The sequence below is a fragment of the Onychomys torridus genome, chromosome 4 (genome assembly GCF_903995425.1).
Source record: "Onychomys torridus chromosome 4, mOncTor1.1, whole genome shotgun sequence".
NCBI classification, from domain to species: Eukaryota; Metazoa; Chordata; class Mammalia; order Rodentia; family Cricetidae; genus Onychomys; species Onychomys torridus.
Window position 1 is genome coordinate 45,722,407 of NC_050446.1, and position 26,685 is coordinate 45,749,091.

Sequence of the window (26,685 nt, forward strand, 5' to 3'; positions counted from 1 at the left end):
ATGCTGCTCCAAACAACACTATCTTCTTTAACACAAGATCAGGAAGAGGCATGAAGCCCAGAGCAGGGAAAATACGTGAGAGTAGACAGAAGACAAGGAACCAAATGACCATTGTGTTCTGTAGAATAAGAGCTGTAGACATAGGTCTAAATGCAGCAGGAAGTTACAGAAAGGTTTGGAAGCGGGTACAGAGGGTCTAGAGAATCTTGAGATGAGCACTGATGCATGATGTCAGCAGGGACCTACAGACAGTGGCCTTTACACATCTGCAGAGGGAAAGGCCTGGGGTTGTGTAGTGGGTGTTCTGGGAGAGTGGTCAGTGAGGATACAGGAAAGTATCTGAAATGCAAGCCTGCTGTGCCATTGGATAGCAGCCAGTGCAGAAGTGTCATTTCATGTCTTCAGAAGGCCAGGCCGTCTGTGCCAGTGCAAGGGCCAAGTGCCTGCAAGAGGACTCGCCTCCCTCTGTGGATGAGCTGGTGCTTTTCTCTTCATGTTCTTCCCCTTCGAAGGCCACTCTCAGCTGTATTGTAAAAGTTGGACTTGGAGTTCATGGATGTTTTGAAGTTTGTTGTTTCTATTTACAGATTCAGGTAGTATTTTTTTTTTTTTTTTAATAGAGAAAGGGAGTCTCCAAGGACCTGGAGTCTTACCTCCCCATTCCTTAATGATGTGCTGCTATCATGCTGTTTAATGAGCAGTGATTGGCATAGGAAGCTGGTGATTTATATTCGCTTTGTTTGGAATGCTGTTTAATAAACCGCACCAAGTTATTTTTGGCACAGTTAGAGCAGTCATGGAGCTCATTTTTCAGGATGAAAAGCTTTTAAAGAAAAGAAATAGTAATTGTGGAGCTAGGTTTGGGCCTTCACTAAGCTTCTATCTGAGTAGTTCTGTGTTGCTCTGTGCTGTGAACACAGGAAATGAAATTAGGGACTTGACATGGAAATAAGAATTGAGAGACCTAAAGAATGGCATTTGTGGAAAGATAGAAAAATGACGTGTGTGTGTGTGTGTGTGTGTGTGTGTGTGTGTATACACTAATATATATATATATATTTCCGATGATTGACATTTGATCTGCAGGATGAAAAAGAGGATAGTTCACTCCTTCTTTAGGTTAGTGTACAATTTTATGATAGCATATGTGCATATGCATATAGCTCCACAAATAGGATCTATTTTTAATTAGTTATTATGCCATGATTACATCCCACACAGTTAATTATATTTCTAGTATAACTACATTAATATATGATGAAGTAATAGAATGTAATATAGTTATCTTACTGTATTGCTTATTCTCACGCATCCAAACCGCATAGCTGCACTTCTGTCTATGCCCCATCTATGTAGAAGTTTTCTCTGGACTAAAAAAGGAGCTGATCATAGCTGTGTTTGGATACTATAAAGGAACATTTGAGATTTGTTACGTGGTGGTTGACAGTTGTGCTGAGACATTTGGGCTCAGTTCTAAGGCAGAATTTTGTGGGCCCTCTACCTGCAGGTGAAATGACCTGCTTTGGGGAATTCTCTCACTGTGCTAGACCAGTCTGCTCACGCCTAGGCTAGTGCAGTGCTTTCAAGCTCCAGCACGCATCAGTATTGCTTGGAGGGTTTGTGAGAAGCCATGTGACTGGGCCCCACCCTCAGAGCTGTTGAATGTAAGGGTGGGGCAGGGCTGGAGGATTTGCATTGTCACAAGGTTTCTGGTGAAGTTGAGGTGGCTGGTAGGACACTTAGATTCTGAGAAGCCTTGGACCAAATGAAGCACTTGGCTCAAACAATACTGTACTTGGGGCCCTTTGAGGATCTTGGTTAACTACTGACTCTGACTCAGCCTGGATCTGAGTGTGAGAGTCTGCTTTTATATATATATATATATATAATATATATATATATATATATATATATTATATATATTTATTATATATATATTTTATATATATATAAATGTCTTCCAGGTGATATGAGTGCCTTGGGTTCATTGACCAACCCCCTGATTAGGGATGATGAGGCCTGAGAAATTGAAACATATAGATATGTGAGTCCTATACAGCTCAAATGTCCTGTAAGCAGTTTTATTTTGGTAAATCTGTACAAGGGAAAGATTTAAAAATTAACTTTGGCTTTTGAAAATGATTTTTTAAAGAGTAAAATATCATTTTTCTTACATGGATGCCATCATCATTCTGAACATTCCATGACTCTTCTCAGTGGTTCTGTAGATATGAACTCTTTTGCTCACTCAGTAAGATTTTTGCCCTTCAGAAAATACCTCCTTGGTTCAATCTACTACTGTGCTTTAAATGGGATAGCCTTCACATTCTTTTATTTGAATAAGCTCTGATGTTTACTTCTAAATTGGGCTATTTCTTATCAACACTTCAAAAAAAATTTGAGGCTGTAATATTATTGAGTCTACTCAAGCACTTTCTGGTCATGCCACTGGAGTTGTAGCCACAAAAGTATAGAATAAATAGGGCAATATTAATATTTTTTAAAAAAATAACAGAGATTTATGTTCTTTGCCTGAAGCAGTTCAGGATTGCATTAAGAAAATGAATTGCCTTTTAGGAGAAAATTCTGGTTTCCTTATTAACAGCAAAGTAAGTATTTTATTGTTTTGCCTGTTGACTCATAAGAAAACTGTTTTGCTGTGATTGGCTTCAAGTTTGTTCTCTGTTTAATTTTCATATTCCCAGATTTCATTGTTGCACTGGTTCAGGGTTTCTTCATGAAAGAAATAGTCTCATAGGATCAGCTGTAGTTCTTATACCCACTAGGAGATGAAGATCTCAAACTAGAAAAGCTGAATATTAATAGTGCTTTAATCTTTGATATGTTGTTTTCTCACACACAGGGAAGAAAGCTTGCATGTGCCTGCCTGCATACCTGTCACTGTACATGTCACTTAGCTAGTGATCCAGTTGTACTGAGGGAAACTCTCTCCAGGAGGGAAATAAGTAACTCATTGTGTCACAGCTCCCAAGTGGTCAAAGTGGTATTTGCACATACCTAGTGAAGCCTGTCTCCCAAACTCTCAGCTTCTTTTTATGCTCAGAGATGCCCCAATTCACATAACAGCTTCTTCTTTGTAATAGTGTTCTTCTTAGACCATGGATATCAGACCCAACAAGAGGAAGCTTTAAACGAGAAAGGGAAGAAAGAAATTCCCTGGTCATCCACATCTCTTTAGTTCCTGATCTAGCAGCCAACAAGAACTCTGTGAGCCTGTGTCACATAAATCTAGTCAAGATGAGAGTCCAGTTGGTGGTAGCTTCCCTGAGTTTATATTGTAGACTTGGAGAGAACACTGTCCTGGTTCACAAGCCATCATCTCTGGGCTTCAGACCATCTACCCTTCAGACCATGTTTGAGGTGTTAGAGCTGAGGCTCTATAATCTCCTGTCCCAAATGCTAATGGCGAAGGGCTTTTAGAGTGTTAAGACCCAGCAGTTCCAAGGATCAGAGAGCCCTCTCTGTCTTGGTATTGCACAAGTGTGCTGATTCACAGTGGTTCAGCTTTCTGGTAGACAGAGTGATTTTGCTGATGCTGTGAATCCAGATTCTCATTCTCCATTCCCATCACTGTGAAGGGTGCCACCTTCATTCTATTTCCTACAGTTTGTGGTCCCTAGTTATCTTTTATTGTAAAACAGGTACATGGTGCTTATCATAACAGCTTAGGCTGTTATGCTGGCATATGGCTTCTGGGGGATATTAATCCATATGGATGATGAATTTTAATACAGAAGTTTATAGTATCCCCATCAAAGAATTGTTGACTTTGTTTTGCAATGTTCCATGGAGCCATTGTGTTTTCAGCAACCCACCATACAAATAAAGTCATATTATTAGTTGAACGGCACACGGCCATACATCTCCCATGATAACTCAAAAGGAAAACGAGCAGGATTCATGGGCAAGCATATTTGTGACTATGAGGCACAGTGTTATTGGTGTATAGTTCAGAAAAAAAATGTGCACAGACTATGACCATGTGTTACCAACTCACAAGTCAAGAGCATTGGGAGAGCTCAGCGCTTGAAAAAGAGGGATGAGTCTGTCACTTTCTAGTTCAGCTTACTGATGCCTTAGGACCTTTTCTCCACTTATAAAACAGCTGACAAAATTTGGAGACATTTGGAGGCTCGATTGAGATGAAGTGTGAAGGCACTTGGTGACTGTGGTAGAATTAAAGGATTAACACATTGGAGAGAGGCCATGGGTCCCTGCACCTCACATTGCATTTCAGGGCCAGTTATGAAAATTGAAGGTGAGTCTACCAGTTGCAGGCTTGGTAAGACAACCTGTCTACAGGGTGAAGGTCAAAGGCCTGCTTCCCTTTTGTTAGCTGGTTAGGTGTGGAAGATGAGGGACCAATGTCAGACCCCGTTAGAGACTGAGTTCCAGAGAAAGGAGTCTGTAAAAGGGAAGAGGGCCTCAGTTACTGAGAATTCTGAAATTCTGGCAGCAATCCTGGTGTGTGTGTGACCTGTCAAAGACTGAAGTTAGAGCGAGATGGTCAGAGATTTAGTGGGTGAGGTCCAAAGGCAAGGCTGACACTGACAGATGCTACTGAGGTGGAGCTGTGTCATTTCCTAAGTGTCCTCCGTGGTGTCATCCTCCGTATACAAGGATGACAGATTGAAAATGAAGCCTTACTCACACAGGTGTGCTAGTCTCCAATGGTTCATTGACAGCCACAGTGAATTCATAAGCACTGTCAGGCTTGGCAAATATTAGCTGGCTCACAGCAGTAGAATCTTACACCTTCCTGATTATGAAGGTTTTTTTCTACATAAACACATCCCATACATATTTTTCTTCCTGAAACATTTTTTATCATTTTACATATTTAATGTGTATGACATGATAGTACAGGGTCCATAGAGAGAGCTAAAAGTTTTCTAAAGTGAAACACGTGAGCACCCACCACCCATGCAGTCACCTTTGGTTTTGTTTCATTGGCTTGCACAACTAAGATCTGATTTTGCATGAGTCCCATGCCCAATACAGGACTTGTGTATCTGCTGCAGACATCACAGTGCCTTTCTTGATTTATGTGTGTGAAATGTAGGGATATAGATCTTATTCGGAGAAAGTCACATTTTTTTTTTTTTGAATTTCACAAACTTAATAGATTTTGTCCTCAGTAACTGAAATGAACTCATGATGAAGTAATGCAAAATTTTTAGAATCCTGTACATGTGTAGCTACAAGGGACATAGTTGACATTTCTTAGGTCAACTTGGGATTTGCAAAGATTTCTGTTCTACATGATGACATTTGGTGGCCTTTCTGTCACTGATATGGCTTTTCAGTGAGCTTCAGGCTGGGTGTGGCTGACAGATCCTTTTATTATTGCTATTTAGACAGCCTTCATTAATCTTCTGGGGACTTTAAAAAGGATCCACCATCAGCACAAGCAGTCTTTGCCAGTGGTTACATGCTGCTTGGACCTAGCCAGTGCCCAACTACTTTTTCCATTTCCTTAAAGAATAGAACAAGGGTGCATTTCAAAAATAAAATCATTAAAGTATTTTTTAAAAAGTCAAAAATAAAAAGATGCGTGAAAAACATCTAGGCATCAGGTCCTTTATCTCTTTATTTCTAGTAGGGAGAAGGATGTATTGTTAAATGTTTAAGGAGCATATGGACTGTGCGTATCACTAGAAGCCAACAAACGAGGAGTGAATTCACATTCTTTAGTAAGAAAGAATGATGTAGGATTAAGGGATGGTAAACTAAATAGGACCCCAAGGGGAAGACATTACTCTGTGTGTGTGTGTGTGTGTGTGTGTATGTGTGTGTGTGTGTGTGTGTGTGTGTGTGTGTGTGAGAGAGAGAGAGAGAGAGAGAGAGAGAGAGAGAGAGAGAGAGAAAGAGAGGTTGAAGGCCACCTTTCTGGAGTCAGTTGTCTCTTTCCACCATGTGGGGCTTAGGGACTGAACTTGGGTTGTTGGCCTTGGCAGTGGGCAATTTTTCTTGCTTTCTCACCGAGGAAAAGATTTATAAACAAGCAAACAACAAAACCCTTTTTGTTTGTAAATAATTACAGATTCAAGAAAATTGAAAAGGACAACAGAGAGGTTTCCTGACCCTTCACAGGAAGTTTCTGCATGATTTTTCCAAAGGGAAATCTCCTTTGGAAGAAAGAGGCTGTGGCCAATGACATTATGAGCTCATGAACTCTTGGCTTGCTCACAAGCCTGTGCCAACCCTGTGTTTTCCTGTGACATAATGAGGACCAGTACAGGCTAGAATGCCTGCTGACATATGGACACATGCTTCCTTTCATAAAAACATGGCAAGAGTGTGAATATATTGAATAGTTGCCAAATATTGGGGTTCTGGTGTGAAGTTTGCATGTATCATCTAGGTGTTCACCAGAATTGGCCATGTATATTTTATCCTTCACTTTATGAGTGTAGTAACCAGTGTTTAGAAATACTCAACAGCTTCTCAACATGCCACGCCCAGAGTAGGTACAGCCATTTTAAATCAGATTCTATCAGGAGTGTCTACATTTTGTCTCAACTCTGCAGCTGCAAAACCCCAGGTACACATTTTAACTGCATTGAGCTATATGTTGTATTTCTATAAATTAGGGCTGATATTTACTTCAAAGAATTGCTGGGTTTGTTTGAAAAAATAAAACATTACACAGTGCTTATTAGCCCATGGTCACTGTATAAAACAGTTTTTAAAAGTATTTATTAGTTCATTGTAACTGTCTATAATGATTGGCTCTCCTTCTCCATCCTGACATCAGTAATTATTTTTCTTCTTGAAACAATGTTGTATTAGATAAGATTGTAGCACATGTGCTCAAGCACACATGCGTGGACACACACACACACACACACACACACACACACGCCTACTGACACAGTCACCTGCACAAGTTTGTCTAAACTTGCCCCTCCAGATTGCTTTGCAGCATGCTGTTCTTATTAGCATTAACATCTGAATAATTACTGTGATGTTAGCCAGATATAGGCACAGTTTTGGGTGACTAGTCTTTACTTGTACATAGTTAGATTTCTGTCTAGCATTGTCTGGATGGAATGTATGTTCCTTCTCATAATTGGATTTGGTTATTTCATCAATTATTAATGGATTGTGGTTTATTTCAAAGACCTTCCCACATCTTTTCCTATTTTCAAATATATTGGCTATTTTTGATTGAACATTAATTCTGAAAATCTGGTTCTCTCTGGTCTGCAACTTGAAGAACTTAAAGTGGGGTTTGGACACCACACATTCCCTTTGTTCCCTGACACCGAGCTTGCTTTAGCACCTGACTCGTGTCCTAAGCCTATTTGCTTTCGTTCTCTCTCTAGAACCCTAGGGTATTGGTTTTACTTTTGCTTGGACTTTGGGGAGAGAAGACCAACCAGAAGGGGTTGGTGAAGACAGAAGGGGCTTGTTCCTCAAAGTTAGAAACAGAATACCGCTTCCAGCACTTTTCTTTCTTCATTAAAATCTTCCTCCAGAAAGTCATACTTTCATATCCATTTGTAATATTAGTGTGCTGGTTGGTTTTTGTCAACTTAACACAAACCGTGACATAGCTGGAAAGTGGGAAATCTTAATTGAACAAATTACTCTATGTGGTTGGCCTGTGGGAAAGCCTTTGGGGATTTACTTGATCAGTGATTGATGTGGGAGGTTCCCGCCCACTGGGGCAGTACCACTCCTGGGCAGGTGGTCCTGGGGTATGTAAGAAAGAATGCAGATCAGGCCATGAGGAGCAAGCCACACAGCAGTGTTCTTCCATGGCCTCTGCATCAGCTACTGTCTTCAGGTGCCTAAGTTGACTTACTTTGGTGATAGAGTATGACCTGAGAGTTGCAAGCTGAAATAGACCCTTTCCTCCCCAATGTTCTTTTTGATCCTGGTGGTTTATCACAACATTAGGAGCCATAACTGACACAGTTAGTACAGCTAGGTCTCAAAACCCTGACCCACTCAGACACAATGAAAACATTTTATAAAACAGTATACAGTATCACAGCCAGGATAACAAATACCAGACAATTTAATGGTCTTATTGAGATTTCTCCAGTGGGGTGTGTGTGTGTGTGTGTGTGTGTGTGTGTGTGTGTGTGTGTGTGAGAGAGAGAGAGAGAGAGAGAGAGAGAGAGAGAGAGAGATTTCCATACAATTTTATCAACATGTAGATGATTACATATCCACTAGCACAGGCCCCCAAGTATCTTGCAAAGGGTAGGGAATGCTACTGTTGAAAGGGACTAACAGTTTCTGACATGCAACCACTGAGAATAATTATTTTAAGTAATTAGAACAATGTCATATATCTTGTATGTGTCTTTCAATAACCTCCTTTTCCAGATCGTAAATATCTTTGGGTGTGGAGATCACTGTCATGTTTTATGTATACGCTTCACTAAGGCCCTGCTCATGCTTCCTTCACTAGTGTTCTGGGGTGATTAATTCATGCTTAAAATACAAATACTTGGTCAAATGTAGACCAGTACTTTCCAAAGCTTTCATCCTTATTATATTTACTTTCAACTATAGTATGTGAAATTATTTTATAGATGTTTGATCTTTTGAAGGCAGTGTTTCAGCCCTTGATTTTTTTTCAAAAAAAGCACTTCTGGTGGAGGTAATGATCAAAGCTTGAGAGAGAGTGATATTATCAGGTATGCTAGCTCATTGCCCTTCTATGTATCTCTCCCTCCCTCCTTCCTTCTCCTCCCTCCCTTCCTTCTTTTCCCTCCCTCCCTCCCTCTCTCCTTCCTTTTCTTCCTTCTTCCCTCTCCATTCCCTCTCCTTCCATCCCACCCACCACTGTGAAAGTGTTTTGTATGCTTACTTTTCTTTGGTCTATCATTAGAAACAACATTTTTTTCTCTAATGGACTGTGACAGAAAGTAATAAAATTGTAATAGCTGTGACATGGGTTTTATTTAGAATTTAATATGTTCTCTGAAAAAAAAATACTGGAGATGATTCACAAATTCTTCAGAGAATAAACACAAATGAAATTGCTATATCATCCTTTCACCAGGGATACCTATGAGGACTAAAGTTAACTGCTCTTCTTCTTGAGGATTTGGGATTAACTTTTTTTGCAATTAAAATTTTGAAATTTAAGTGTTTGCTTTTCTGTACTGCTCAAGTTGTTGAGAAAAAAACAAACAGACAATAACAACAACAACAACAACAACAAAAAACCTACCCAAATGCTATGTGAGGGAAATGTTGATGTCATAGGGACAATGAGAATTGAGAGATTGGCTTCTAGTACTGAAAAGGTCTGTACTAGAGTACCAGATGACCCTGAATTGATGTGATATTCAAGGGAATTAAAAACATACAGCCCATTGGTCTTGGACACACATTCATTTACCCATCAACTAGTCACTGAATGCTCACAGTATTCCATCCATATAAATAAGGGCATCCTAGGACACAGAAACTTCTTGAAAAAAAATTCATGTGGTTTGATTTATTGTGTATGCTCACCATGGGCCATTTACATTTTAAATGGCTTCACACTTTCTAGCTAGTTAAATTCTCTTAATTCATCTTTCATTCCTCTAATATATTTCCCCTGAATCTGTGGGATTTACCCTGGCTAGGGTTGATGTGGCCAGCTACTTGACCTTCCTGGGAAAGGAATCCCATCCTGTGCTTGAGATACACAAAGAGGAAGTGACCATGCCTTGTATTTATCTGGCAGGTTGTTACAAAGATAGTGGGGGCGGGGCAGAATCCCAAATGAGTTTAAATGCAGCATGTCAGAAGTTGTGAAAACAGGGAAGATGAGGAGGGCTGAGGAGAAATCCAGTGAGGAAGAGTGGAAGCCACTCACAGGAGAGTGAGGTTCAGCCTTTACATGGTAGGTCTGCCCTTTTAGCCTGTTTTTTTTCACAGCACACATTTCTTCTCACCTTTTCTGCTAAGCATTGTGAGAGTGGCCAGCAAGCCGGAAAGATGGCTGGAGAAACTAGTTTTGGCCTCGGCTGTGGTCACTGCCCATTAAGTGTCTTTTCCAGTTGGAGCTTCAGCTGTTGCTTCGTGGTTAGCGAGAAGACCTGGAATTACTAGGGAAAGGCATTCCTGATGTGTCTGGAAGGAACCCGGAATGCAAGGCTCTGAAGAGTAGTCCAGTTTCTCAGAGGCTTACCACTTAGGAAAAGGCAGTAATTCCATCTCCCTCTTTGTCCTGAGAGACCCTATCGTAGCAAGCATGATAATGCGCTTTTTGTGTGCATCTCTCCCGGCTCAGGCTTGCAACAGGTAGTGTTCTTGTTTTCTAGTTGGGGTGAATTTCTTCATAACATAGGTTCCCGGTCAACATTTTGTCATACTACTCTCCTTCTGTGTCTACTGCTCTTCAATCTTGTGGAGTTTGGCTAAATGAGCCTCATCTAAGGTTCATGACTGATCTGTTTCATGCATTTATTGGTTGTTGTCCTTGGCAACCACTGAATTATCTTAGCAATACTCTCGTATGATATTAAATTAGTGGCAGACACTCAGCATCACCACTGAAGTATTATAGAAACCTATTTCTGGAATGGTTAGTCTAAAACCCCTTGAAGGTGTGAATACTTTTCCTTTTATGCAGTTTTCTGGACTTGTTACTATCCCTCCAGGGCCCTGTGCACTACACATCCCTCTCAGAGCCTCATTCGAACGTCAGACATGGGAGATGAGGCTCATCCTTCCCATTTATCTTGGCATTGGCATTTGCTTCGGATAAAAACAGTCCAGCTCACACTTTTAAACACTTCAGCTTTTAGCTCGTCTGGGATGGCATGCCATTTAACATTATTCATTGCTTCCTAGGAGAAAAAGAAGCAGGGGGCAGGGTGGGGGTGATCTACAAAGCAGAAATTACAAAACTGAAAGGCATTAGGGTTCAGTACTACATACACTGATGATGGGAACAAAATGGCTGTACTTATCACCAGAGTGATGAAAAGCACATGCCCTGCATGTGAACTCAGATACTTAGTGAGCACTCTGGTATAATAACGTGACTGCACGTGTTTGTAAGACTGTAAAGTGTGACATGTATTTATATGTCTTGCTTATACACTTACAATTCCAGCCAGTACTACTGTTTTCCTTTGCTTTCTTGTGGTGTAAAGAGTCATAGAATTAACCTGTGAAGGCTTCTTAGAACTGCCAAGTCTCATTAGAGTTTAAATGTTCTTTTGTTTTGTTTTGTTTTGTTTTGTTTTGTTTTGTTGAGACAAGATCTCTCTAAATAGCTCTAGCTGTCCTGGAATTCTCTACATAGACCAGGCCGGCCTCATGCTTACAGAGATCTTCCTGCCTTCCAAATACTGGGATTAAAGGCATGTGCCACTATATTCAGCCAAGGAATTTAAATGTTCCTAAAGGATTTCTCTTTTTAATGTGACTGCTGGTGACCTCAAGTGAAGGCTGCCTTATAGTTTACCCATGTAAATGTCACCATAAAACCCTACAAGAATCTAATTAGGATAACATGGTCATGTATCAATGATGCTACTAAGAGCAGTTATAAAAAGTATAATTTCTGAACTATTTTTTTCTCTCTCCTTTTAAACCTTCAGATTCATAGCCAAACCATGTGCCATAGCCCTCAACATCCAGGCCAATGGACCACAAATTGCCCAGCCAAACGCCATTCTGGAAAAGGTCTTCACTGCTATAACAAAGGTACGAGTGTTTTCTGGGGAACCTCTCTTAACCTCCAATCATTCCATCCTTTCTCCTGGGTTCTGACAGTTGATTTTTCCTCCTATTGGACATTGCGCCCTCAAAGAGAATGTAGGTGTTATGATTGGACCCAAACTGTAAACAGTAGATAAAAGACATTTGTGGCATATTGGTTGACTCGAGCTGATTTTACAAGCTCCCTGTGCAAAGGTCTTGATTAGATAGAGGTTAGTCCAATCCAGTGCCTTTTTCAGTCTCAGGTGACATGAAGTATACAGATAAGAGCTGGGAGGGAGTGACCAGGCAAAGCTCACAATGTGGAACATACATGTGTGAGAAATAGGACCTCTTGGCTTATAGTCTCTTGGCTTATAGTGAGTACCACCCACACGTTCCAAGGGTTGCGATAGACACCCCTGAGCAACGGTGAAAGGCCGTATTTGAAGAAGACTTGCTGGGTGAAGGAATGAAGGAACTTGCCAGCAGAGTTGGAATAGAAGAAATAAGCTCATAGTGCAGAACAGACAAAGAGATCAAACACTCAGTATGACGGGAGTTAAACTTAATCTAAACTAAGAATGAGACGAAGAGAACAGAGGAGGGAGGAGGCAAGGGATTGGCACACATTTAAGAAGAGGAAGCGAAACACCAAGGACACTCAGTCTGAAGCCCTAGCTAAAGGAAACAAGTCAACCCTGAGCCCATGCACCTGCCTCTCAGCCCCTGAGATCTCTGCTTACCTCTGCTCACTCTTGGCTGGATAAGAAAGCAGAAGACAGGAGGGATGTGTCATTCGGTGCATTTCTATATCGAATGGTTCCTTTGACCCTGTGATTTTCTGAGAGAGTCAGACAGGTGAATAAAGTGTGATTTGACAGTGTGAAGTAAGCGCTGTTTCTCTTTAGTTTGTGGTGGTTGCCATTAGTACTCGAGTCTCATGTCTTGCAGCTGTATCCAGACACTTTTGCTTATCTTGCTGCCTTCCTTCCTCCCAAAAGTCTACAGGAGTTTTCTCTGTCCTCTTAAAAAAATGATACTATTTGCTAGAAAAATCTGAGGAAAGATTAGGGTTTTTTTGTTGTTGTTGTTTTGTTTTGGTTTTGGTTTTTTGAGACAGGGTTTCCCTGTGTAGCTTTGCGCCTTTCCTGGAACTCACTTGGTAGACCAGGCTGGCCTCGAACTCACAGAGACTCACAGAGATCTGCCTGCCTCTGCCTCCCGAGTGCTGGGATTAAAGGCGTGCGCCACCACCACCCTGCTAGATTAGGTATTTTTTTTTAACATCTCTGCAAGAAGTAGGAAAAGAATGAGTGGAATTTTAGGGAAAGCTTTTTTTGTAGTTTTGAGAGGCGACATTGGATTGCCAAGTTCAGCCTCGTGGGACACATACCCTGTGGTATTAAAGGAAGTAAATATTTAGGAAAGAACTTCACATTTCCATGTAGTTTACTGTATGAAAGTGAAATATCTCTCCTATTGGGTCTCATTATTCTTCTCTTACAGCGCTGAAGATCAAATCCAGGCCATTATAAATGCTAGACAAGAGCTACATTCCAGCCCTGACAAGCTGTGTTTGGTTTGTTCTGTAATATCTGTAGGCTAGGGGATATTGATGGAAAAAGTACAGAGCCTCAAAAATGCCTGGGGATACTGTCTGACTAAATATATACATGACATGCTGGCTGCCATATTCTGCTTTCCTCCACCTACTACTGGACACACTGTGCCTTGGCACTGGGGGCAAAGTTCAGATGGTCCTCTCTCCTATCTATAGGCCCATTGCCCCAGTCCATGGTGACCTCCAAGGGTATCACAACGTCTGTTATGAGATTACAAGTAGGCAAGAGGCTCACCTTAGCTGAGTCACCCGTGAAGCACAGAAACCTCAGGGAGAAACAAACCCTATCTCACATCTCCCTGTTTTCCTTGCTTGTTCCCAATCTCTTCTGGGACAACCAAAGGCAGTAGCTATAAGTAGAAAGGGGACAGAGGAGAAGAAGTGGATCCTGGGGTATAGGAGATGGGAATGGGGCAATACGTGCCTATTTGGGGGTAAGCCTCTGATTTATGAGCCCAGACTCTAAGTGTCTGTAACATGCTCCTTTCCCCCATTAGATTTGACTTATAAGAACACATTACATTACATCACCAAAAGTGATGTACAATTTTAAGATATAAGCCCTAGGACGTGAAGCTCCCTTCTAAATGTGGGCCTTGCTCTATGGGACTGCATTGGTCATCTTCTCTGACTCTTGTCTCTGACATCACCAGATGTGGATATAAGTCATTGCATTTTTCATCAGTTTCTACTCTTGGGGTAATGACTGTCTGTCTTCTTTCTGTCTCTCCTTTCCCTGCCCTACAGGAAAATCTACCACCTTTTAAATCCTATAGAGAACCAACCACCCACCCTACAGGGAAACCTGTCATATTTTAAACACTAAAGAGAGCCTACCACCATTAGGAAATAATTAAGATGCTTGGTATTTGCCCGAGTCAGACCTAGGTCTGTAAGTTGAACCAGTATCTTTCTCCTACTAAAGTTGGGCTTTCAACAGGTTTCTTAACTTTTGGAGGCCCTAGAAATCTTCAGATAACATACTCACAGGCCTTCCTGAGGATTGAATAAAACACCCCCACACACACCCCCCACACCACACACACACAACACACCACACCACATGCACACACCCCATTTAGTAAAGGGCACGGCGTCTATTTCAGCCAGTGCATCCACACTTTAATTGCATTGCTCATATGAGAAGGTGAAATGCTGCTGCTTCCTTGTGTTTTTGAGAGCTTCTGATTCTGGAGTTTGGGGGTGGAGCCAGAGGATCCACAGTTATTGATTGCTGAGCCCATTTAAATACACCACATGATTATTTCTTGCCAATGAATATTTTTGAGTGCCTGTCTTTTGACTGGTTTTAGCCTGTTATTTGAGAATATTTTTACTTTGGGGGGATGTTCTTTTCATAGCTATGAAACCAGCTACCTCACTTTCGTAATCAAATTGGTTCTCGAGCTACGAGGGTAAAAACATACAGCAATTATGAAACCGTGTTTCATAGTGTTGAATTCCCTGGGAGATACGGAGATACCCATAGACCTCAGGTGGGCGCCAGCATCTGACAAAAGTACTATTTCACTAATGTCCAACTTGGTGAGACCAGTGATTTTATTAGACTTCCTGCAGAGAACACAGGAAGTGTGTGTGCTACTACCACACCAGATCACAATGGCTGTGTGGAAACTGCAGAATGGAGACCCAGTGTCAATGAACTTTACTTCCTGTATGCTAGAGGACCAGAAAGATCCCTCGCAGATGGAAGGGGAATGATGGCTGTCATTCAAATGAGGCTGCTCTGACCTCTCCCTCTGTCTAGTTACAGGCACTGGAGAAGTAGCTCAGAGGGTTAGAGTGCTTGCTGCTCTTCCAGAGGCCCAGCGTTCAGTTCCCAGGACTCAGGTCACGTGCCTCATAAACACCTGGAACACCAGTTCTAGAGGATTCTGATATCCTCTGTTCTCTCTGGGCATCTGCAGGCACTTGCTCATGTACATGAGAACACACATGTGTGAGCGCTCTCTCTCTCTCTCTCTCTCTCTCTCTCTCTCTCTCACTCACACACACACACACACACACACACACACACACACTAAAATAATTCTTGTATACAATTGTAGACAGGTTCTCTATAATTTGTCCTCATTTTCCTCTTTTTTTAATGAGGTTGTTGTCATTAATTTTAGCTAACCAGAGGATTATACAAGATTACTGGGAAAGTTTGTGAGTTTCGAATATATTTAAACTGTAAAACTAAGAGAGGAAGAAATGTGAGGGATGGTGTCAGAACAGAATGTTAACAGTGTGTGTTCCTACAGTATAAAAAGGATACAACTAACTCGATTGAGCAGGGGAAGATGGTGGGAAATGTACTGATTGCAGAATCACTTAATAGTTGGGAAGCAGCGGATGGGTCGTGCTGGATAATCCAATAGCAGGAGAGGGTTCTTTAGCAGTACAGGAGCAAACTCTAGGATAATCTTGTTGACACGTGTTGGGTGGGGAGGACAAAGGAGGAGAGGAGGAAAGAATGGTAGTTTTACATGTTGCTCATGCGGAGTTGAGCCAGTAAGTAGATAGGAGAAAAGGCCATTAAAATTAGAAAAGGAGGAGGCAACATTTTTCATTTAAATATCCATTCATTTAAAATGCATTTATAAGTCTTTACAATATAGGTACCAGTGGAAAAGTTATTAAAGGTTTTTTATGTTTATGGAGCTTGTATTCTGGTAATAGACTATTATATTATTATATACCTTTAAAATTAAGACAATTAAGACCACACAAAAACAAAAAGAATTGCAGGGCTAAATTACCATATCATTTATATGTAAATGATAAAACAGATTATAAGAAAGAATGTCATTATTTATAATAAAACCCAAGAAGAATAGCACCACAGGAATATACATTACAGCCTCGTAAGAGAAGTACTTGAGGAAAACATTAAAATACTCTTGGAGGGCATCAAAGGCAAGTTGAACAAAGATGTTAATTAACTTTTCCATTAATTTAAGAAATGTGTGTAATCGTTTTACAAATAACAAAATGTTTATTTGCCCTTGTCTCAATTTTAGATAAAAACAACCTGATACTTGTCATACAAGTTCTGTGACATAGAAATATAAATACCTCTGAGTAAAATGTAGCACGTATTCCTGAGACAAGGATAATAGACCAGTGGAGAAGCACGGTGAGGTTTTAGTGGGGGTCAGGGAGAAGAGTTCTTTCAGGACACTGGGTAGCCATGTAGCATGTTAGATAGAGTCTTGCTTTCCACAGAATACCAGTATATATTCAAAATGCACCCTGGGACTACTAAATGGTATTTCTAATCATAATTTCTAGTAATAATTACAGAAAAGATTGGTGAATTCAAATGTATTTTAAGTAAATACCTGCATAGTTTTTTAAAAAGCAAAGAATACTGTAGTTTTAAAACAAATGCTGTACTGGGGGGAAAAACCCTTAGAGTAGAGAAAAATGTTTAATCCCTCTAACCAATGAAGAAATCCTACAAATAAATTTTAAAAATGTTCATAAGTTAAAGGGGGATAAAGCTAGGCAGAGCGTGAGCTTGTTCTTTACCTAGAAGCAAGTCTGAATGGTTTTAAACATGAACAATATTCTCCATGACAAAGGGAAAAACTGCATTGTGAATCTGCTTTTCGTGTATCAGACTGGAAGAGATGAGGATATGTGGAGCCTTTGCGATATGACTATTCTTTCTTATAAGAATTTGTAATAAAGTCAGTAAATTCTCAATATAAAAAAAAAATCACAAAAGCACAGACCCCTTGGAATGACAATTCTTAGTTCCAGGAACGAACCCCACTATTTACTATGACACACCAAGCTTATTGTTGTAGCACTCTGAGATGTTTGGGTGCTACCAAAGTGTCTGTCAGCAGGACAGACTAGAAAGGTGGAGTCTATCCTTACACTTCGGCATTCTCTGAACTGGTTTGGAACCTATCCAAGACACATTATAAAAAGAAAAACCCAAGTCCAGAACAAAGTCCACAGCCTGCAGTAATCTGTGTGGTTGGGTGGGGTGTAAGAATATGTATTCAGTTTTGTTTATAAAATAACCCTGGCAAGAACCAACTGACTGTGGTTCCCTGTCAGAGGAAGAGAGGAGACTGACCCAACAGAGACAGTGTTGGAGTTAGATGGTTTTTAGTTTGTGATTTGTGAACCTTAGATCTTTTTTCTCCGACCACTAGTAAACTCAGATAAAGTTGTTTTTTTCTTTTTCTTTTTTCCTGTCCCCAAGGCCCCACCTCCTTCCTGAGTTGTTCTTGTCTGTTTATGGTTGCTGCTGGAGACAGTGTCATTTTCTTCTACAGTGCAGCTATTGTGGGACTAGTTAGGAAAAAGAAATTCAGAGGCAAGGTAAGGAAGACAGTTCATAGGGTAGTGAGGGTGAATATAGTCACAATACATTTATACACACACACACACACACACACACACACACACATATATATGACTGTCAAATATTCATTTTTATTGGATAGTAGTATAACCAATATATTATAGGCAGTGACTCCCCCTGCCTCTCTCACATTTTTAATTAAGAGAGACATAAAAGGAGATGGTAGATTCTCTCATTACCACTGAAAGGAACTTAGGCACATGCCCAACTGGAAGTTGGCAGGTTGCATTGATAGGCACAAGATCAGAACACTTTGTAACTGGATGCCATTTGCTGTGGTTTAGGGGAATGTGTCTGTCTTAGTTGATTCAAGCTACTGTGATAGAATGCCATAGACCAGGGTCTGAAGCAGCAGACATTTCGATTGCACATTTGGAAAGTTTCGTCAAGTCTGGAAGTGTGCGATCTGAGTGCCCATAGGGTCCATTTCTTGGGGTTTGCGAGGAGAGGGAATGATGGAAGGAAGGGGGAGGAAGAGGTGGGTGGACACAGCCAACAGCAATCAAGTCTCAGTCTGAGAGCTCCGCCCTTGTGACCTAGCCTCTCTCCAATGGTTTTACTCCTCACTCAAAGGAGACCTTTGAACAGATGAATTGTGGAAGACGCAGACCCCTACAGCTGCTGAAATGCTTTTAGGTCCTACGTGTACATTCTGTTCCAGCCTGGCCAGTGCGTCTTCTCCCTCCTTCCTTGTTGGCTATTTCCTCTCATCACCAGAACTAGAGTAAACAATAAATAATGGACTGGCGCTCTCTTGGCCAGTTTCCTCTACAGCAGGTTTCCCCTCTTGTGATTGTCAGCAAGAGGCTCTTCAACATGTTGAAGGAAGGAGAGAGAGAAAAGACAGCTAACAGGTACTAGTTTAACGTTTATTTTCACAGCCCTCGCCACAGTCCCCTGTGAGTTCATAAACCACCCTTGTTTGTGTTGATAAAGAGACCAGGGCTCAGAATGGCTAGTGGGGTGAGGAATTGGGTCTATTCCTATTGTCTCAAGGCCACCTTGTCCTTTTCACCACGCTAGTCCCTTCCATCATATGTCACATTAGGAAGACTAGATGTGTGGTGTGGGAAAGGGTTGACGAAGGAAGAGAAGACAAGGAACCCGTGAAGAATAGGGTGAGAAGATGAAAGAGGAGGTGCATGTGGTACCAGCAGCGGCACCTTGGCTGGTGCCTGTGCGGGTTTCCTGTGCTTTGTGCTCTTTCTACATTGTCTGTTTATAAGGTATGAAGGTGTACTCTTTTTTTCCTCTGAGAAAGTGAACTGCTTGTTGATGTCTCTGTAAAGTCTTCCCTTGAAGGCTGATGGAACTGACTCAGCCAGCTGGCTGGCTCCTCCTCTCTTGGTTGCTGGTTGCCTCATAAGAAGTATTTGCTGATTAGAAAAAATGCAAGCATTGGGGCAAGATTATTACTTTTCTGCCCTGTTTCATAATGAGGGATCCAGGCTTTATCTTTGTTCATGCCTTGAATGGATGGACTAGATTCTCAGTCCTAAATACTGAAATACCAGCAGGAGAAAGGAAAGGGGAAATCCCACCATAGGTAACATAAAACTTGTAAATGGTGTAAGTGAAAAATGAATGGAGATGGTTTTTCTGGCGCCTTCTTTCACAGCATCCTGACGAGAAGCGGCTTGAAGGGCTCTCCAAGCAGCTGGACTGGGATGTTCGGAGCATCCAACGCTGGTTTCGACAAAGGCGCAACCAGGAAAAGCCCAGCACCCTGACCAGGTTCTGTGAGAGCATGTAAGTTCATTTCTTCCTAAGTTTTTAAAAGAAAAACCTGCCTGAGTCTTCATGCCAGCCCAGATGTGGAAAACAACAGATGTTGGCAGGCTCCAGCAGCCTTCATGAAGCGTGACACCTGGGAGAAAAATGGCTCAGGGAAATCTGCGGGAACGGTAGTTTGTAAGGATTTGGCATTTCCAGTGTGGATTCAATAAATAAACTTCATTTCCTAATGCATTTCCTTCAAGGGACTAGATGTGAAGGTCTGCCATGGTGTTTCCAACCAGTCATCTTTGAAATAGAGCATTGGAGGGCATTACTCCTATATTTTAGATTCAGTAGACAGAATTTTATCAAGATAAATTTTCCACTAATAAAACTAAGATTTTCGGATATGTTAATCAAGGGAAAATAACAAAGTCCTGCATTCGTAGAGATTTAAGAAATAGCTATGTTCTATTAATGTATGCATTTTAATGAGGCATTGCTTGACAGTAGGGGATATAACGAAAGTCTCTTCTGTTTGCAAAATGTGAATTTCATGGCATGTAAACTATGTGCTAATAAAGCTGTTAAAAAGAATAAAAGACAAGGGCTGGGCAGAAGGCTCAGTGAATGACTTGAATTCAGATCCCCCAACATTCATGTAAAAGCTGGGTGTGGCAGCAAAGCAGCTGTAATCCTAGCACAGGGGAGGCAGAGCCTCTCGGCCAACCAGCCTAGATGAATGGATGAGTTCCAAGTTGAATGAAGACCTTGTTTCAAAAAAGAAGGTGAAAAGTGGTTGAGGAAGTCACCTGCCAGACATCTATTCCTGGCCTCCACATGCATGCATAGGTATGTAACCCATACAGATACTTCAACATGTGAGTGGAAGCGCGCGCGCACGCACGCGCACTCACTCACACACACACACACACACACACACACACACACACACAAATAATAGAAGATGTACCATGATATCTTCAGATGGTGATATTGGACACACTTAAGAAAAATCAAAGGATGATCTAAACATTGAGCATATCCACAGCCAAGACAAGACTCTAACCTGAGAATAAGGCCACATGTGGACTTCATCTCATGGACTGTGGCCACTGGTCTGTATCCAGCCCTTTCTCTGGAGAGCTTTGGCCTGATACCTAGTTATTTCAACAGTAGTGCTGTTGGAACAGCACTTAGTCACAGTCCTTTCTATTTTGAATTAGAATTGCATTTGTGTTTTTTCAGGTTTGTCTTTCAATTAGCCAAGAAAGTATTTTGACATTGCGTGATTAAGACCAAGAGAATGAATGAGATACAGGAAATCGTCCCATAAGTTCCCTCAGCTGGGTAGATATGAAGAGAATAAATGGGATCATCAGGAGGTTAGGATATTTATAAAATCTCGGGTGGTGGGGAACAGCTAAGTAGATACAATCTGTGAACTGCTTCTCATACATAAACTTAGTAGCTGTTCTTGGCAGGGTTATGCATCTAGACTATGATCAGCAGCTGGAATTGCTCCTTGACTTGGTCTTTTGCTCCATTTCCAAGGACCTGAACTCCATCACTGACCATGAGTCTGAGAGGGAGTCAAGTTGTACTGCAGTGTGTGCTCTAGGTCACCTGCTCTCTCTTCCTCTGGTCCAACTCACTTCTTTGGTAGCATGGTGTAGCCTCTTCTATAACTTATCATAGTTTTCTTCTTAACACACAGATGTGTCTAGGCCACAGTAACCTGGGGATCTTGTTCATGTGCAGTGTGTGAGTCCCTGTGTGTGGCTAGGCAGCTGAGGTCCTAGCTGCTGTTGGTGCCTCTAGTTCATGCACCACATTCGAAGTAGCAGTCTCCACTGGATTCATGTATGTGTCTTTCCTTAGCTTCACTTAGTCTTGACCTGTGTACCCCAGTGGACTTTGATGTTACCTTTAGTTAGAAAGACTTCTAAATGAGTCCTAGAGGAGTGGTGATGTGCAGGCACAATGGAGAGGGAGAGCAACAGATAAAGCATGTGTTATGATCTCTACCCACAGTATTATCATTCGTACCTGTGCCAGACAGATACGACCTGAGTATGTGTGTATAAGTCCATTGTCCACATTAAGTAATAGATATGTGTGCTAAATGGTTGATGTGAACAGTCAGGGTCTAAAGATCCAAACAGAGAGATCAGCTGTGGGAGGCATGTGGGCCGTCCTGGGATGACCACTGGGTCAGTGCTACCACTTGGTCCATGTGCATGACCCAGTGATGATGAACTCTTATTGGACACTGTTGTTGACTTCAAGGTTGACAATAGTTCTGTCTTGCCAAGAACTGTTGTTCACATTCTCCCTGTGGATTCTAATGCATTTCTTCTCCAGACCTAGTCTCCAACTGCTTTCTTTTCTTACTCTATTTTATGCTCTCCAGAAATCATTTTCTCTCAACAACTGCTTCCTAAGCCATCTGTGCTGCCCAGTGCAGATATTTCTACCAAGATACCATTCTGTTCTCTGCGGCATCTTGTTTTGCTACTATAATAACCCCCAAAACATCATTCTAAAAGATCCCATCCCCACAGCCTGTTGCTTTAAAACTCTGGTGATTTTTCTACAACTGAAGGTTTAGTATTAGGCTTCTTACCTTGATTCTGGCCTGTGCCTGTTGGAGATGAGTCCAAATGACCTCTTTCTTCCAAAGGGCTGGGCTTTTATTGCCCACACCATACTCACGTGCCTAATGCAATACTCCTAGCCTAGAATACCTACTACTTCGGTTGCCCTTCTGTCCCCTACCAACACCTCAACTCCTAGGCACAGACCAAAGTATGGCCTGACTCATGGGCTTGGACTGAGCACAACTTCTATCAAATTCTCAGAACACTTACTGCAATTATTGATGTTTAAAATTGGAATCTCCTCCTGCTTTGTGTAATGACTTAAGTGTCCTTAATCTCTTTGATGCATCATAACAGATAGTTAAAGAGCACAAAGACCACACACATTCTTCTTAGCCTTTCCCATAATGCAACGACTCTACCAAATGTTAACTGATGATGGTTTAAAATAGTGCTCTTCTGGAAGGAGTCACTGATCTCAGTTGCCACGTGGCCCCACAGCTGAAAAATGCTTGCTACATACTAGCCTAGTGTAAATATTTTTGGCAAATTTTCTGACTCTAGAAAACTGGATGGAAATCTCAAAGACAGAAATTTGAAGAGCTGGGTACATAGTACAAGCCTATGGATCCAATTAGTCAGGAAGTTGGTGTGAGAGGGTTCTTTAAGTTTGTGGAATAAAGTGAGATCCCTATCTCAAAACAAACAGAACAAACCAAAAAATTCAAAGGAATGGATGAAGTGGTAAAGGAGAATGTGGAGAGAATACTATGAGGGATAAAGTAGAATTACACTGGTCATGTGTGCACATGTGTTTTTATCTGTAAAGTAATGATCTAGAAGAATAGTTGTCAAACAGGGAAGCTGTAATTGTTTTGTTTTTTTTTTTTTTTTTTTTTTGTCAACTCAACAGAAGATGGAGTCACCTAGGAAGAGGAAATCTCAAGGAATTGCTTCAATTAGATTGACCTGTGGGCATGTCTGTGGGACATTTTATTTGGTTAATGGTTGATGTGGGAAGGTCCAGCCCACTGTGGGCAGTGCCATCACTGGACAGGTAGTCCTGAGTTATGTATGAAGCAGGCTGAGCCATCCATGGATAACAAATCAGTAAGCATTCCTACATGGTCTCTGTGCTGGATAGTTTTATGTCAACTTGACATAAGCTGAAATTATATGAGAGGAAGGAACCTCCTTTGAGAAAATATCTCCATAAGATCTGGCTATAAGCAAGCCTGTAGGGCATTTTCTAGTTAGTGACTGAAGGGGGAGGGTCCAGCTCACTTGGGTGGTGCCATTCCTGGGCTGGTGGTATAAGAAAGCCAGCTAAGCAAGCCATGGGAAGCAAGCCACTAAGTTGCACTCTTCTGTGGCCCCTGCATCAGCCTCCAGGTTCCTGCCCTGCTTGAGTTCTTGTCTTGACTTCCTTTGATGATGAACTGTGATGCAGAAGTGTAAGCCAGATAAACCCTTTCCTCTCCAAGTTGCTTTGGTCATGGTGTTTCATCATGACAATAGCAACCCTAACTAAGACAGTCTCTGATTTAGTTCCTGCCTCCAGGTTCCTGCCTTGACTCTTCTCAATGATGAATTGTGATTGGGAAGGGTACATCAAATAAACCATTTCCTATACAAGTTGCTTTTTGGTTAATATTTTATCTCAGCAACAGAAAGCAAACTAAAACAGATTGGTATCAGGAACATCGAGTATTGCTGTAATAGACTTGACCATGTTCTTGGGAGGAAGCTTAATTGGGCTATTTTGTGGGAGCTTGGAAGAGAATACTGAGAAATGAAGATGATGAAGATCTGGCTTGTTAAGTTTCAGAGGAGAGTTTGGGAGTCAGTCCCTCAAAAGACTCTATCATGCTTTGTGTGTGATATGTTTAAATTAAGAATCTGGTTTCTGGTCTGCTGGGACAAAAGAATCAACTCTGATTAACAGGAGACCAACACCACTGAAAGTGAAATCTTGCTTTGGTGAAACATTCAATGCTGGTTAGCTGGGATTGAGAAGTCATCTATGATGAATAAGGGAGCAATATCATTGAGAAGTGTTTCCTCAGGATCAGCATACGGAAGCTATGGTCCAGTGGGGAGCCAAGGCTATATTTCAAGCTGGTATTAGAACTTATTAATGTGTGAGAGTCTCCCACATACTGATGGTTTTGAAGGAGTGAAGGAGTCAGAGTAGCTAAGACTCAGCACCATGTAGGCTTGGAATCCCTATAGAGAGACTAGGAGGCCATTGCTGAAGGTACTTCCTCAGTTACAGTGGAGCCCCAGGGAATGAAAGGGTAATAGAGAAAGGCTGAAGCTTGGTACCTTAAGCCAGGAGACCACTGATGAAGATGTAATCTCAGCTACAGCAGAGGCTAGTGTTTTGGAGATGCTGGGGTGATGAGGTGATTGCCAAGGATAGTAGTAGTGTAGAATGAACCAGCATGAGCCTACAAGACAAACTTTGTGTGCTGTAAATGGCAAAGCTAGAGAAATGGAGGTGTCCAAGCCTGTTAGTCCCCAGAAGATCAAGAGTGAGTCCTAAACACCCAACTGAACTTTTTACACTTTTTGACTTTGGTTTTGATTCAATCTGATTGTAATAGTGCCGTTTCTTCCCTTTTAGAACTAAAAAATACGTAACTTATTTTGCAGGAGCACACAGCTAAGAGATGGGATACTTTTAATTAGGAGAACTTAGACTTTTAAACTGTTGAAAAATTTAGACTATGGGATTTAAAAAGCTGGATTGTACTTTATATTATAATATTAACATGAGATATTGGGGACAAACAACAAAGGAAAGGTTATGGTTGAATAGTGATGAGTTTGTGTGCTGAGTTGACAAGAAGTCAGTTGTGCTGGTTATTTATTTTTTTTAACATTGCACAAATTAGAGGCACCTAGGATGAGGGGACATCAGTTGAGGAATTGCTTCTATCAGATTGTCCTGTGAACAGACCTATGGGCCATTTTATTGGTTAATTGTTGATGTGGAAGTGTCTAGCACACTAAGGGCAGTGCCACTCCAGGGCAGGTGGTCCTGGCTTATATAAGAAAGCAGGCTGAGAAATCCATGGAAAGAAACCCAGTAAGCAGAGTTCCTCTATTCCCTCTGTTTCCCTTTCTATCTCCAAGTTCCTGCCTTAGCTTCCCTCCATGATGGGTTGGAAAGAGTAAGCCAAATCCTTTCCTGTCCATGTTGCTTTGGTCAGTATTTTGCGTCAGCAACAGAAAGCAAGAACAGACATATTTGTTACCTAGTGAGTGATCCAATTGGATATGCAGAGTGTTTACCCCAGGGTATTTAGACATGTTTATTTTAGAATATGTGCCCCATGTGCAAAAACATTCTCATTCATCTCCCTTTCCTAATCTGTCTCCTGGTTTAAAAAAAAAAAGAGATGACGGCTATTCAGAAGGCCCAAAACCACGTTAGAAAGCCAGAGAACACAAATTTGCTGATTGTAGATAAGGGGGATATATAATGTATATATAGATAACAATAAAAATAATGGAATGTGTATATATATATATATATATATATATATATATATATATATATATATATAGTATCTGTAATTTTCTGTTAAATAAGCTTTGATTTAAATAAGCTTTGATTTAAGAAAATGTGAACTCCTTTCAGGGAACAATTGCGTTTTGCTTTCCATCAGTATGAGGTAGCACGGATGTGCCTTCTGCATGGTGCTCTCTACACACTAACAGTGAGATGATGAGGCCAGTGTCTAGCTCATCCACTTTAATGCACATAGAGCTAGCAGAAGCTGTCCAGGGAGTAATGCACAGAAACACGGATGTGATTCCTTCCCCCCACTTGAGGCAGGCACTCACGGCTGTGTCCGGTTTGATGACTGTTTCTTCCCAAAGCATTTGAATCTTTACTAGCAATTGAAATAGAGGGTTTTTGGGGATTTTTTTGTAAGAGAATAAAGAATTTATAAAAGACGATGTCATGTGAGATGTTTTAGAAGAAACTGGTTCAGGATGGAGCTGATGCTGATGGGGTGAATGGAAACTCTGCCACTGTTCTCTGAAAATCTTAAGAGAGTTATATGTTTCATCTTCAGGACAGTATAATGTGTCATGTCTTCGGGGAATTGGGAAGAGGCAGGGTAAGATGTTAGAGTAAACACCATCCTTGTCACTGGTGCCCAGTACATGTCTGCAGCATTCCCCAATGCCATGAAGCACATTTACTAGCCCATGTCAGAGTCAGTATCCTATGCGGCTTTCATTTAAGCAGTCACTAATTGATTGACAGGATGAGCTTGCCATGTGATAAACTTAAAAAGTAGGGTAAAAAATAACCATGCATTGAAGATTAGTGATAATTTCCTCAGACTGAACTTTTCTGCACATGAAGAACAGAACTTAGGTCCTAGGCGATAATGCCCTTTAGGAATTCTGTCTCAGAATTCATATGCATTAAAACCAACCCCAAATGCAGCAGTGTTTGGACGGTACTCTGTAGTGTCAGAGTCTTGAAGTTGTGACCTTGTTCTTCAAAGAAGCCCTGTGGTTTTCTTAATATATAATTCCACTGGATTTGGGAGAACATGCCAGTGATAATGAAGGCTTAATCAGTTGCCTTCATGCCATCAATTTGCTCACTGTGAGTGAAATTGCTATTTTATTTGGATAAATGAGCAGTG

General features: G+C 41.2%; 1 protein-coding gene across 1 annotated transcript in view; it reads left to right on the forward strand.

The window, feature by feature from the left end:
* Cers6 (ceramide synthase 6) overlaps positions 1–26,685 on the forward strand; it is a 276,983-nt gene that overhangs the window by 58,438 nt on the left and 191,860 nt on the right. Inside the window, exons 2-3 of the mRNA XM_036184679.1 lie at positions 11,586–11,691; positions 19,315–19,445. Coding sequence (XP_036040572.1) covers positions 11,586–11,691; positions 19,315–19,445 — 237 coding nt within the window. The remainder of the gene's footprint in view (positions 1–11,585; positions 11,692–19,314; positions 19,446–26,685) is intronic.